We start from the raw sequence: 15,874 nt of genomic DNA, 5'->3' as shown, positions 1-15,874 counted from the left end.
CTTGCTTGAGCTGGAAAGTGCATGAATCATCCCCACGCCTAATTTGCTAACTTTCGACATGCCAATGGCTTTAATATCTTATCCAATGATCTTGCAAAAAAAAATGTCTTATCCAATGTAACTAAACCAACCAGCTTATCGAAAAAATTATAGTATAACTTTAGTCATAAGTTAGAGTTTTGTCTAGTATGCAGAAAAAAATTAACGTTGAACAATTCATAAATTTATTTTTTATCGTTGGATTATTAAATATCATTGCATTTTAATTAATTTAATAATAAAATTTATTAATCCTATTAGATAAACAACTTTGTAGATGATATAAGACATATAATCTTGTATGATATAAACTTGACCATAAGTTACTATAAAACATTGGACACACAAAAAGTTCAACTACATTATCCGATTAATGTAAAGTATGACTGGCTACTAAAAAGTCTTATAAAAATTGCTCCTTGATTGGAATTGCACTGATGTTGATAGATGGGTAGGCTAAGAATCAAATACACAAAATGTCCACATATTATACGAAAGTGATCATGTTCATTTTTATATAGAAAAAACCAAAAGTGACAATTAACTAATGAAAAATTTAGCTGCTAAAACATACTAATCATTTTACACTTTATATGCAAACTGGTTCTTTAGGGACTTTGATTCAATGCGGTCAATAAATTGATGTTGTCACACGTTTATACAATTGTAACCGTTCAATAAGATCGGACAAACAACACCTAATCTAGGTATTTTTATTTAATTTTAAAATAAAAAATAAATATTTCTCGTTTTTTAGTTGAATAGTGAGATTGAATGTAGGAAAAAAAATTGACTATTTATTCAACATATCTGGTATATCTATTGTCGTTGGATCAAAATTAAACTATCCAAATTAATGTAGATTTTAATTTTCTTCAAAATAAAAAATATCAAACTTGAGGATAAAAAATGTCCGTAAAAAAATTGGTAAATTGAAGCCAAATTAAAGAAGTCAAATCAAAAATTGGACTCAATATCCACACTACATGTGAAGGTGGGTATTAAAGTTTCATTTTGTCAAAGTTCACATATTGTTGGATCTATATATATATATATATATATATATATATATATATATATGCAATCTCATTCTTTGAGCTAATTTTTAAGAGTGGAATTCAACATCAAATTCCTCTTTGAACTAATGTATATAGAATAGAAGATAAAGCACAAAATGAACAAAATTTGTTTAGTTTGATAAATATTTTTGAAGGTCATGTAAAACAGTAATTTACCTTTTCATATATTTTTAGCAAGTAGTCTAGTGATCGTAAATTCATCTTTAAAGTGTGATCAATTTTGGGTTCAAACCTCAGAATAAAAATATCTATATCAACTGAAATAAATTCACAAGTACATTTTTTTCAAAATTTTAATATAAGTACAACTTATATTAAGCTTATTCTAATTATAATTTATTCAAACCAACAATTTCACTTTTTTTTTCCTAATTCGACGGAGCCTGTTAGGCCATACTACGTAAGAATATGATGATTAAAATATACATTGATTGCATTATATTATGAAAGGTTAACACAATCCATCAATTGATAATCTAAATAGTGAGTACTCATAGGTGCTGAATGACATAGCCCGCAAGCCAATCTGCTACTGGGTTTGCTTGCATATAATTATGAGAAACGTTATATATCGGTCCTTCATCATAAGACGATTAATGAAAGAGACAATCAAAAAGCAAAAATGAGTCGAAGGACGCCCATTATTAACCAAGAACACCACAATCTCCGAGTCTGATTCAAGAGAAAGTGTTTGGTATCTTTTAACCCAAACAAGAAGAGCAAAGTATATTCTCCAAAGTTCCGAGATAAGCATCAAACAAGACCCTAAATTTCGACTAAAACCACATAACCACTTAACTAAGTCGTCTCTGAAAACTGTCACATAACCACATTTCCCTAAAATTGTGAGTAATTTGAAGAATGTATTGAAGAGTCACCATTTGAAATAGGGAACAAAAACTTTGTTTAAAGTAAAATAAGAGGACTAAAAGTGCATCTATAAACAAAACAAAAATGAGTTTTTAACATAGAATCTCTTATGAATTTTATTCATACGGATTTTTTTTTCTTCCGTTATTCATATGTAATATTAATATAAATATCTTTCATACCGTAATTTTAACTACTAGATCATAAAAGATGTTTTGTTTTAATCGTAGTTGTGTATGCAATTATAAATATTAATAATTGTGATTTATAAACATGGTAAAATTTACACGACAATAATTAAATCAAAAATAAACACATTTTTTTTTTATATTACGTAAACAACAATCTTATTGTATTTTTTTTTTTTGAAGGAACCAATCTTATTGTATTGTTTTGGAACTCTCGTATTTTGCAATTTTTTTTGTGAAGAAAGATACTTATATTTCTATTTATCATGTCATGGCTACTAAAGTATTAAGTATGCATGCTCTAAAAATTTCAAGATATTATTTTAGACCTATGGACTCGGTCAAACTTGTGCAACAAACCTAATCTGATACGGCACTTTTTGAATGGCGCACAAAAACTACACGAGTTAGAAGAATGATCACTTGATAGAGCTGGAAAGTGCATGCCAGTGGTTTTAATATCTTATCCAACAATTGTGCTAAAAAGTGAAAAATCCAAAGCGTCGTCAGAAACCACGGCGGCCCAAATTGCAACATCAATAATCAAGTAGTAAGATAATGAAACTTCATCTAAGCTCTACTTCATCACTGCAAAAACTTACATCAGTTATGTTTTAAAAAAAAAAGTACTGCTAATTGGAATATGAAGATTGTGTATTGAAAAACTCAACTCATTACCAAAGTGATTAGTAATAAAGGCCTTTTCACAAAAGGGGTAACATTTGTGCCAATTGGTTACTTGATGTAATCTCCTTATTAGAAGGTTAATTTCCTCGTTTATAATATCACTCTTACCAAAACAACAGTGAAACAATTTAAACTTGTACATGTATATTAAAAAATCATACGAAAAAAAAAAAACTAAATAAATAAGGGTCAAATATACAATTTATATATCAAATCTGCCATAGTAGTTGCTAAATTAAAATTAGAATTACATCAAGTCTGCCATAGTATACTCGAGCATATTTATATTGACAGATGCATTGGTTGGGTATTCTTGGTGTTGATATCAATGTTCTTCTTGATCATTTTTTTCAGTTTGTGAACTTGACAGGTGGAGGTAAAGCTATTAGAGATTTTCTTCAGCTTATTTGGCTCTTGTGCGTTTGGATTTTATGGAACAAACGTAATAACAAGCTTTTCAATAATGTTGTAACTTCTATGCTCAGGTTGTTAGATAAAGTTAAATATATGTCTTTAGCCTGGTTGAAAGCCAATAAAGTTGTTTTCAGATTTGGTTCAGATATGTGGTGTTCAAATCCCTTATAATGCTTGGGCATCACGTAATGGTTTGTTTTGGTTGTTTGTATGACTCTAATTTTGTTGAGTAGCTCTTTTGGCACACCTTGTGCTAGAAGAGTTGCTTTTGATGATTAATATAATTCCATTTTTTATTGTTAAAAAAAAAGAAGTGCATAATACAAGAATATTATATTTTGTGACTTTATGATGTTGGTGTTTCATTATGCACAGTCAAGGAGGTGAGGTTTAGTATGGAAAAGGAAAGTTCTTTTATATGATGGAAAAGTTGATGTTTCAACGATTGATATATTATTATTTTAAATGAACGGTTCAGATCTGTTGATGGTAACCTTCTTACAACTTTTTTGCAAACAAAAAATTTGACCCCACAGAAAATTGTTTATATTATAATTGATTGTGGGCTTTTATACGTGTGAATATGGGCTTTTATACGTGTGAATATGGGCTTCCGTTTATTTTCTTTTAATAATGAGTCACATCTTATTTATTATTTTTTTGAAAGGAGTTTATTTATTAATTAAAAGCAAAAAAATAAATTGTGTTTTGGTAGAATAACGCTTCAATTTTTTTTGTGTAGAATAGCACTTTTTTTTTCAAGCAGTAGACTAACACTTTTAGGGCTCGTTTATTATGGATTAAAATAAAAATGATTTTGGCATAAAATAATTTAGAGATTTTATGAAAAATTATAATTTATTTTGAGTTTGTTTACCGTAATAAAAATCACTTTTTTTAAACAATTAATTTAGTTTGTTAGGATACAACTATATAAAAATGATTTTTTGATACAAAATTAGTTAAATTTTTTAAATCATATTTTCTGTCTTCTCTAAGAAAATCTATTTATTGAGAAGCTGCTCTCAAGAGCTTCTCATTTGAAGCTGTTTTTAGATTTTTTTTTTAAAGTTGTAACAAACGGATGCAACATTTTTTAAAGTGATTATTTTTTTAAAAAAGTGATTTTTCTTCTTCTTAGAAAAGCTATGACAAACGGACTCTTAAATTAAAAAAAAAAAAAAAAGTTTTTCAAATTTAATAAATTCAATTCAATATTTATATATAAAAAATGAGTAGAGAAAAATAAAAATGGTTTCTGTTCCTATTTCTTCTTCAACTAAAAGAAGAATAACTCTCTCCAACCTGCACAAATTTTATTATAGTCTGGCAGCACTATATCCATTTTTGCACTGTCTTCCACCTTGCATGCTTCAACCTCTCCATTGACGCACCACCACTAACACCAATGCCTTTAATTTTCTCTTCATTGTGATTGTTTGGAACAAGTAACTATCACAAACAACAACGGTTTTTGTTTTTTTAATTGTCGAGATCATGGAACACAAGACACAACGTACTAATGCTTTCTATCATTTTGATAATACTCATTGTTATGCAAAGAGTTGGGTTAATCTTGAGCTATGAGAAAAATTATGAAATAGGTCATACTCATCATTCACGATGGAGGATAGAAATCTTCTTTATTTTGATAGATGAACAGTAACAAAGGCAGAGTCTGAATCCTTTTTTGTTGCAGTAAAGTAAGGGGGTAAAATAGCAAACACATAATTGAATAAAATAAGTAAAAGAAATATTTATTCTTTAAATTGTACCAGGTTGAAACAGACAGCTGTCTTTAATGGGCCCACTTTTCCATGGTGGAAAAAACTTTATTTTTTCATACTAAATGCCACCCAGTCAAGGATGATTGATTTTGGTATGCACAATGAAAGGACTTAAAATAAAGTTGATGTTTAATGGATGATTGATTTTGAACGAAAGAGAGAATTAGATGATATTTAGGGATTTGAGATATAGTGATTTAAGGATTTGAGATTCAATTTAGGAATATTGAATTTTTGGTTCAGGGACCAAAGTGATCATTTTTTATTTTCGCTTTAGTCCCTGTGACACCTAATATGCCATGTAACTGTGTCACATCATCACTTAACAGAATAACTTAACGTCAGGGACTAAAGTGATAACGGAAGTGCAGAATCAGAGACTTATTTGTATTTAATCCCGAATCAGAGACCTATGCGACAGTAAGCTGCAGAATGAAGGACTAAAGTGACTATTTGCTTAAACAAAAATATCCTATGAAAGTAAAGTATGACTGACTATTAAAAAAAGAATTAGAAAACAATTATAGTATAGAGATGAGAGGAGGAATATGTTAAATTTGTTCCTGAAGCAATGACGGACCTATTAATTTTGAGTGGTAAAGACAATATATATATATATTCCCTTCAGTTTTTATTATAAAAAAAAAAAATTGAATGACGGATAAAATGACAGATAAAGTCTTTACTTTCATTAATAGTTTTGAACTGAACCACTTTTTAAAATTATATCTAGTTCAGTTTAAAATCGATTTAGAACCAATTTGAATTTATGAACTTTTTTAACCAAAAAATAAAAAAAAATCTGCAAAATGTTAATTAATTTAAAAAAATAACACTATGGGAAAAAAATGAAAATCAAGCATGAAAAATTAAAAGAAATTAAATTAAACCAACAAGAATACTGCTTACGATAACAAATATCTTAAGATCGGTACACCTTTCTTCCTCTCACACTTCTCTCCTTCTCAAGCCCTAATCATCTCCCTTTTCTTCTTCTTCTTTTCAGAGGGGTGATTTAGGGTCAATTTTGACCCAAAAATCGCCCTTTCGAATTGGTTTTCCTTCTATCCTAATTGAATAAGTAACTTCACAAATTTTCTGTTTTCTTTCGTTTGTTTTTGTGATTTCATCGTCTCTGAACGACTCTGTTTGTTTTGATTTCCCGTCTTTGTGCGGTGTGTTTTTTATTTCCTGTCTTAGTGCGGTGTTTATTTGATTCAGGTCGAAATATTAGTTTTGAGGAAGTGCAAATCCAATCAATGACAATGACTTTGGCGTCGTCAACGTTGCAGATCCGGAGACATGAATATAGTCATATTTGTAGGCATATATACTTTGCCGTTTTATGCTATTAACATGGATGTTGTGAGTTTGTTCACAGACAGGGGCGGTCGCCCGGGCTCGATCGATAATTTTTTTACATTAAACTCAACCCAAAAGCCCATTAACACACACTTATAAAAAGAAAATATTGGACAAATTCTGAAAATTCTCGCACGTAAATAGGCTCGGAAAAAAACATCTACCTCCTAATTTTATTTAGTACACATTGACGGGTTCATCTCTCTTATTTTAACTGGTTAATTGTTCAAATTGACCCTCTAATATACATTATGTCTGAAAAATGACTCTGTAAAATATAAAACATATATTCTAGAATTGTAACTTGAATTTATTCTTATTTTTGATCATCCTATAATATACGCGTAGTCTAAAAATGTGACCTACATGTTGAATTTTTCACTATTTTTTTTCATACATGTTAGCACGTTAAAATATAGCTTTACACAAAATTAAATTTCTTCGACCAGGGATAAATTAATTATGAATTTTTATTCCCTCGTAATTATGAATTTCTTAAACAATTTATAATTAATTTGTATCTCGTTTAATAACTACAAAATTTCATTGGGAAGGTTCTTATCATGTTCTAGTCATGCCTACAAAATTAGGGAACTAAATTTGACTTGTGGGTATACGCTTACGCTGAACAAAATTTCAATTTTGCACGTTTTGGTTGAAAAATCAAAATAAATTTAATCGATTTCGAAATGCTATGAAACTTTACATATTATTTTTATGTATTTTTATAGATATCTCTGCAAATAATGAGCTTAAAATTCGATTTATTGGTCGAGTTTTCTGTTGTTTTGTTTTTTGACTTTTTGACACTTTAAAAATTCATAATTAATTTATCGTTTGTCGAAAATTTATAATTTTTTCTGTGTAAAGCCATATTTTAACGTTCATAACTCGACTCTAAGAAATCATGAAAAATTTCAATCTCTTGATTGCTTTTTTGGACTTCGCGTATATTAGTGGGTTATAAATAATAAAAATCTCAAACTACATGTATGTTCAGAATACATGTTATTTAATTATAGGGTCAATTTTTCAGACTTCACGTATATTAATGGTCAATTTCAATTAATAAATTTATTTTAAATTGTACTTCTGTTGACAAAATGAGGAACCTCTTTTATTTTGACTTATGACTGTTTATGTATTATGTCACATGTGAATTTGCGATAAAATTTTTGGCCGGGCTCCATAAATTCTCTGGCTCCGACACTGTTCATAGATTCATCCTTTTGTTTTTAGCGAATTTGGATTTGTATTGTATCAATGTACTCTATCAATTTGAATGAATGAATATCGTTTTTTTTTTTTAAAAAAAAATACTACTTATGGCGTCAATGGATGATTAAAACTAATTCGGTTATAATAAAAAAAAATCGATTCAAAACCGGTTCAAATAAGTTAAACTGATTTCACAAATACAAACTGGTTCTGAACCAGTTTAGAATTGAATTGGAACTGGTTTAGGAAATTAACTAGTTTTTATCAAAGTGGTTTTTATGAATTGAACCAAATTGTTAATACAAGGATTTCAATTCAGTTTATGAAGCACAAACATCCCTACATAAAGGGATCGTGTATATAGTTGGAAGACAATGATAAATTTCTATAATATTAATTTGTAACATTATGACTTATGAGTATACACCTTGTTCAGAAAAAAAAACATTATGAGTATACATACACACGTATATGTGTGTGCGCTTGTATGCGTGCTATGTGTCGATACATTCTTTTAAAAACAGTTTCGTAATATATAATTTTGGATTGAAGAAGTGTGAGTAGAAATGTCTTTGTCTCTCTCTATTATTTGTTTTTTTTTTTTATATTGTGTTATAGCATATTATTTTTTCTCAAAAATAAAATAAGGGTCATTATCCACACAAGGAACAAGTTAGGACCGTCCTTGTCCTTGATTGGAATTGCACCGATGTTGATAGGTGGTAGGCTGATACCCAATACACATAAAATGTCTCATATGATACAAAAGTGGTCATACATAAAAAGTGGCATTTAACTAATGAAATTTAGGTACTAAGTGAACTAAGGGTCATGTTAACAATTTTCCTGCATTAGGTAAGCAAGTAAAATATGGTAACTTTGTAATAGAAATTAAAAAGTTGATTTAGGTTTAATATGCTACTTTTTGATAATTTATTTTATTCCTTAAAAAAAAAAAAGATAATTTATTTTATTTTATTTCCTTAACAAGTATGCTATAATTGAATGGGGTGGTTGTAAGATGAATTTATCAAAATGTCCCCAATAAATGGAGGTTACAATGGGATGTATGAATAAAGGGTGTTCATGTAACATTTTTCATATTAACACTGATTTAAAGATGGTAATGTGTAAATTGGACTCATGGGCATCAATGTTTCCTAGATGTCTTATGTATGTACATGCTTGAACAATGAACACCTTCACCCTCTTTTTTTTTTTTTTTGAGGGAACCTTCACCCTCTTCTTAAAATCTAATATTTAGTATTCAAATTCATTTAATATGATATTATAACTAGGAGGTTGAAGTAGATATTAGACTCAAACTCATGGTAGACGCGAAAATGAGTATTGAATATGTTGATCCTCTGAACAAATTTTGAAGAGTAAAAACCAAATTTATTTAGCTTTTATTTTTTTAATAAACCAAATCTATTTAACGTGAAATGCCTTTTCTTCTTTTTTTTTTTTTGAAAGAAACGTGAAATGCTTCGAAGTAAAAATACATTTTTTTTTTGAAGGAAGTAAAAATACATTTTTGAAACGAGGGCAATTTATTTAGATTGATAAATATTTTTGAAGGTAATGTAAACAGTAATATACATTTTCAAAATTTTAATATATAGAATCTATTTTAGGTTTTTATTAAGGGAGATATTTTAGGTTTTGTTCTAGTTATAATTATTATCTTTTTATTTTATTTAAAAAATATATTATTTCATCCCTTCGAACAATTTTAAAACCATATTAAAAAAACAAATTTTAAAACCGATACAAATATAAATTAAAAAACCAATTCAAATATTTTTTTCAAATAGTCAAAGAAATTCTTTAAAAAAAATAGTCAAAGAAATTAAATACATGTTTTTTTTAAGAGGAATTAAATGCATGTTTTCTAGAAGAAGAAAAAGTATTGGGAGCTTCTACAATACACCTCACAAATTGAGGTGTACCCATACTTTACTTCATAAATTTATAAATTAATGATCATTTTATGAAATAAGTTGTTATTTGTCATTATTTATATTTTAGAAAACACCATCTCATGAGAAAAAAAACATCATTTCATTGTTTATATGAATTATATTAAATTTTTAACATTTTCTCATAAAAAATAATCAATATTCTTCATTATGAGCAATAAAAATTCAAAAAAAGTAAATTTTATTTCATCGATGCTTTTAGTAAATAAGATTTAATTATTATAATTGTCAATGATAGAAAATAATTATTTTTTCTTCAAAAAACAATCAATTTAATTATTAATTTAATGTTTGGTGTACCCGTACACTCAAAATGTTGGGTGTACCATAAAATTTGCCAAAAGTATTAAGTAATCTCTTTTTCAAAAGAAAGTATTCAAATTTCAAACTAACTTACCGTAAAAAAAAATCAGTTGCTATTTTGTTTCAATTAGTTCAAATCAAAATAGTAGAAACGCACACCCTTTAAATTCAAAAACCAAACGGTTTCGCATTTACTAAATAAGTAAATAAACGAATTTCCCATTTCATCTTGCATGTACTAATCATGTGAATATTTTTTTTGTTTTGAACAATATCACGTGAATTGTTTAAGCAACATAAGAATTAAATAAGGGAAAATACCCAAGAGTACATTGATGATATGGTATATAAGTTTAATAAAAAAAATGTTGAGTTCGAATTCATTTCTTAAAATGCATCGATGTTAAATCATTTGCAAGAACATTTTATATTGCGTTTAATTTTTCTTTTTTTGAATTAAAGTTTAAATGAGTTTAACTTCAAGGTTTATTATAATCATGGTCAAACATGAAGACCCGAATAGCAACTATTCACAAATCAATCACTAAAGATATTTTAACGGAAGTTGAACTCACCATCTTAGTATGTGTTTGGTAGAGTTTACAACACCAAAAGCACGGTTGATGTGATTATCAAAGCAAAACTGTTGTGACTTTATTAAGCTTAACATTTAGAGCTTTTGTGCCAACGTGATGAATTACCGTAGTTTTCTATAAAACGTGGTTTGACAAACGCAATAGCAAATAGGTTTTTAAATATGAACCAACTCCTTATCAATCGAACAAACCTTCAATTACGCAAAAACAATAAACCATTTAAAAGAAGAAAAATTAACTAAAGATAATGAAAGAATTCCACACCCTCTTCACTCACTCACAAAAACAATTTGAGTTGAAGTGTGTGTCCTTGGAATGTGAGCATTTTTGCACACTCAAACACACAAACCCAAACCCAAGCATGCACTCATAGAATCTCAAAAACAACAAATGATGTCTACCTATGACTGTGTCTATGTCTATGTGTCACTGTCATTCTCTTTGAAACAAGAACCATCCCTCTGAATTTCTCTCTTGGACTCTTGCTTCTTACAACATCTTTCCTTCGATTCTCTCTCTCTCTCCCAAAACTAACGTACAATTCTTCCTTTCCTTTTCACAAAGCCCCACTTCACACGTTCTCTTCTCATTGCATAAACCAACAAAATGTCTCTACCTTTTCCTTCTTTGTGCATTTCCTCTGCATCCTAGGGTTATGCTTTTTTTTTTCACCCCTTTTTTGTTTTTGTGCCTTTCTTCAATTCATTCTCTTTTTTTGTTCATTACCCTTTTGTTTTTTTCACTCTCTGATCACAATTCCAACCTCAAAATCTTAACTTTCATCCTCTACTACCCTTTTCCTGATTTTGCTTCTAGGGTTTGTTCATGTTCTTTGAAGTACAATGCTGAGTTTCAGAAGCTTATAAGATTGTAATTTTCACCTAAAATTGCATTTTTTTTTAAGATTCAGTTTTGTTGTTCTTGCTGTGTAGTTTGATTTTCAAACATGGGTTGTGTTCACGGAAAGTGTTGTAGTCGTTATCCTGCACCATCAATTGGTGGCTCTAGGGATTATAGAGAACCTGTCCCTAAGAAGCACATACTCACACAAAGGTCACTTCACTTTGTTGATGTTGCTTCACACAATTTCACTATGGAATACTCTGTACTCACTCAGAGAGGTTACTATCCTGATTCACCTGATAAGGAAAACCAAGATTGTTATTGTGTTAGGACACAATTGCAAGGTAATCCTAGTGTTCATTTCTTTGGTGTTTATGATGGACATGGTGAATTTGGTGGACTGTGTTCTAATTTTGTTAAGAATAAGTTGGTTGAGAAATTGTCTAATGATTCTGCATTGTTAGAGGATCCTGTTAAGGCTTATAATTCGGCTTTTTTGGCTACGAATGATGAGTTGCATAAAAGTGAGATTGATGATTGTATGAGTGGTACTACTGCGATTACGGTGCTTGTGATAGGGGATACACTTTATGTTGCGAATGTTGGTGATTCGAGGGCAGTGTTGGCTGTTAAGGATGGGAATAGAATTGTAGCTCAGGATTTGTCTTCTGATCAGACACCATTTAGGAGAGATGAATATGAGAGAGTGAAGCTTAGTGGTGCTAGGGTGTTGAGTGTTGATCAGGTGGAAGGGCATAAGGATCCTGATATTCAGACTTGGGGTGATGAAGAGAGTCAGGGTGATGATCCTCCTAGATTGTGGGTTCAGAATGGGATGATTCCTGGAGCTGCTTTTACAAGGAGTGTAGGGGATAGTTTGGCCGAGACTATAGGTGTTATTGCGGTTCCGGAGGTGTTAACGGTTCAGCTTAAGCCGGATCATCTTTTCTTTGTCGTTGCAAGTGATGGTGTATTTGAGTTCCTATCAAGCCAAACTGTTGTTGATATGGTATGAGTTATGTCCTGCAAATGCAGCCTTTTTCTTCATTACATCTTTCTTTCTATTTCCTTTTTAAGGTATTTACTAATTATGCAGATATTGTCTTCATTGTTTAAATCACAGTGCTTACTGTAATTCTTGTAGGACATATATCATATAACATCTACTCAGCGTTGTCAAATAACAGCCATAGCGGCGCTATAGCATAGCGTAGCGGAATTTTAATTTACCGCTATTGTTCAACGATACACGATTTAAAATGTTGTCAAATAAGGGCTATAGGAAACTATTACAATTTAGTGTAAAATTTGAATAAACCGCCATTTTATGCAATCCGTGATTGACGACTAAGCATTTACTACCCTTGGTGGAATTGTATGTTATTTTTTATCGGCTTGCCTTTTACATTTGAAAACTAGGACTAAGAAATCTTGATGCAGATTTTGCTGTTCTTCCTCTAGTTATGTTTATTTACTTTTCTGCTTTCCTATAAGTGATTATTGTTCATACTTCTTTTCCATATTCTTCCCATATATTATCTTTCCTAAAATGGCGGTTTATTTTACCTTTGTTACTTATTATATGCACATTTACCTTTCACATCTATGTAGCATGTCCATTTTATACATCAATGTTCCTACTTCCTAAGTTACCCTTTAGGTAATGTTTTATTTATGTTAATCTGTGGTAGTATTAATTATAGCCAACTCTACAGTTACAAAACAAATTAGTATTAACTATTAATTAGGAGTATATGTTTGGGGAAAAAAATAAATGTATCTTACAATTTGGAAAAGGATTTATAGCTAGGGACATTCTTCTTTTCCGTAAAGGTCCTATATTTAGGGACAGAGATGGTATGTATCAATTGTCATAGCTATGTAAACTTGATTAATAAATAAATAGTTCACATTCACAAGACCAAATACTGCTTGTTGCTAATCATTCTTTACATCCAAAATGTTTTCACAACCTGTGTAAGTTGTTTTTTCAGTGAGAAAAACATTAGTTTTCTTCGGCTTACTGCTTATCAAATTATTGTAAACTGTTTGTATAGAAATAACCTTTCACTACTCATTTGTTATTTTTAGCACTGTGGTGCTACTAAATATGATGTTTGGTGAGGTCCTATATATATATATATATATATATATATATATATATATATTTTATGATTCAATTTCTTATCTTGATAAATTTGATGATTTCTTTTTGGTGTGTAGGCTGCAAGTTATTCAGATCCTCGTGATGCATGTGCTGCCATTGCTGGAGAGTCTTACAAATTATGGTTGGAACATGAGGGTCGAACAGATGATATAACAATTATCATTGTTCAGATCAAAGGCCCGTCTCATGTATGAACTTCTTAAATATTTTAGCGTGTTATTTATACAGGCTTGTGTAAACATTCTATGACTTTTACCTGTTTGCATCTCGATTCTCAATACACTTTCCTTATGGAGAACTGAAAACTCCATTGGTGATTTAAGTAACAATTTAATTATTTTCCATTCCCATCATTTTACTTGTTTATCTAATCATTGGTTTTTCTGTAGTCAGGTACATCTGAGTACGGATCAGGAGAGATCAATGTCAGTACAATAACGAGGGCCAAAAAGGGAAAGGGAACTTCTGGTATATCTGCTTCCGCCGGTTTGGATGTTCATCGTGCTGTGACGAATGGTTTCTCTGATTCGCTATCCGGTCAACATGTGGTCTCAACAAGAAGTCACGCCATTGTAGTTCCCTCTCCCACATTTCAAAGTCCAATTGAATTGGTACAGTCAGCAGCATTGTTTCATATCAATCATCTAATCCGAATTTGTTTAATGATTTTTTGTTTTTTCCTTTTCTATTTCACAGTGATTGAAAAGAGGCTTCATGGAAGCTTTTAGGTGGTACATATCTAAGTTCTATCTTTTTGAGCCTTCTGCATTACCAATATTCTACTCATTGAGTCAAAATGCTGACTCAATTTTGTTAGGCTGCTGAAGGTTTAAGGTGCATTATCTTGGCAGGCGAAGGACGTCTCTTGGACTTGTAGAAAGCATACTTTCTGTTTTCAATCTATTGCTAATTCAAGTTAACATGTCATTTAACTACACAGAAGCACTTCAGGGGTATACCCAAACTTAACTGTGCTTCCATTAGAAGGGGATGTATAAAGGACTTGAAATAAAAGGAAAGTCTAAACTTGACTAGCACTTGCATTGAATTATGGTGAATGGCAAACTTTGAAGGCTTATGTTAGCTACTTAGAATGTAAATCCATTATCCTTATTTTCATGCAGATGCTGGATCCAGTTTATCTTTTTGAAACATATCTGGATTTTTTTAATTGCATTTCGAGATCAATTTCATGATTTTACTCGAAATCAGTGGGGTTGAACAAATGGTAGAAAATTAACTCATTTTAACGACAGACATAATATGAATTATTATACAACAATGCTATATGGCATGGCAAATCATATGTGCGAATCGTATGATGTTGAACTCGTTTTGTCACAAGTGATTTTCTTTGCTGACGACTTTCTTACTGCTTATGCGTTCTTTCTTAACTTCCAAAGATAAACTAAAATAAAAAAAGATTAAAAAGGCAAGTACAGATAATGCAGTTTTTGATGGCTCTAAGTTACAATCAGTTTTTTTGTTATGAATTGGTTTTGAATGATATATGAATCCCTCTTTCTACCTTATACAGTGGTTTTTCTAAAGTGTGATACTTGGATCTCGTATGAAACTTGGATGCTACTCTATATAACTTTACTCGATACCTAACTTAGAGGGAGAGGACTCCGTTCCTCTCCTTTCAAACACTCCAAATCTTCATCCTCTATCTCTCTCACTCTCTCTTATCTTCGCCCTTACTTTTCACCATATTCTATCTCTCTAACACTTTTAATTTAATCTTTTTGTGCATGAGAAAGGAGAGGGAGGAGAGGATTAAAAACATATTTAACTTTTGTTTGTCGGTAAAAAGAGAAAAAGAAAACAAAAAGAAGATATTGATAAAGAAATTGAATGGAGATATGGTTATATGAACAAATAGAAACAAAAAAGAAGATATTTGTTAGATTTGTTTATCTATTTATAGATTTGAGACCATGACTCACCAACGATGAGATGAAACTTGGACAATATTTCTATTTACTGTTTTAGGCACAAAATAAATAAATAGTTGGCTCCTTCTTTTTTCTCTCTTCTTTTTAAGCCTTGTCATTTGTCTCTCTTTGTCTGCGTGTATTTTGTTCGTGTTTAGTTTAATTTTATACTCCGAACTCATTAAGAATCCTCGTACTATGAGTTTTTGGGCTATTAGAATACAGAAGTTAATATTGTCACGTTATTTTTAAGAATTTTATGACTTCAAAAAAAAAAATCGTGTAAAATTTAGGTTAATAAAGAATTATTTTTTTACTTTCACTGAACATTGTTGGTGCAAGCGTATGGATCTGCAATTGTACAAAACAATTGACATAACTACACCACAAAATTATGGGGTC

The 15,874-nt window shown here is 30.1% G+C and overlaps 1 protein-coding gene across 4 annotated transcripts; it reads left to right on the top strand.

Moving 5' to 3' along the window:
- Nucleotides 1-10,866: 10,866 nt before the first annotated feature.
- On the top strand, nt 10,867-14,706 carry LOC11441327 (probable protein phosphatase 2C 35). Of its 4 annotated transcripts, none has more exons than XM_024775579.2 (5): nt 10,872-12,377; nt 13,592-13,723; nt 13,925-14,146; nt 14,232-14,263; nt 14,353-14,706. In XM_024775579.2, exons 1-4 carry the CDS (start codon nt 11,472-11,474, stop codon nt 14,232-14,234), a joined length of 1,263 nt encoding a protein of 420 aa, XP_024631347.1. In that variant the 5' UTR covers nt 10,872-11,471; the 3' UTR covers nt 14,235-14,263; nt 14,353-14,706. The 4 variants fall into 4 exon arrangements, with proteins under 4 accessions (XP_024631348.1, XP_024631347.1, XP_024631346.1 ...); XM_024775578.2 differs by having other exon boundaries at nt 14,232-14,266; XM_024775577.2 differs by having other exon boundaries at nt 10,874-12,377; nt 14,232-14,706.
- The last annotated feature ends 1,168 nt before the right edge of the window (nt 14,707-15,874 follow it).

Source organism: Medicago truncatula, chromosome 2 (genome assembly GCF_003473485.1).
Source record: "Medicago truncatula cultivar Jemalong A17 chromosome 2, MtrunA17r5.0-ANR, whole genome shotgun sequence".
Classification (NCBI taxonomy): domain Eukaryota; kingdom Viridiplantae; phylum Streptophyta; class Magnoliopsida; order Fabales; family Fabaceae; genus Medicago; species Medicago truncatula.
The sequence above is the reverse complement of the archived record's forward strand: the minus strand, read 5'-3'. Positions and strand labels throughout refer to the sequence as shown.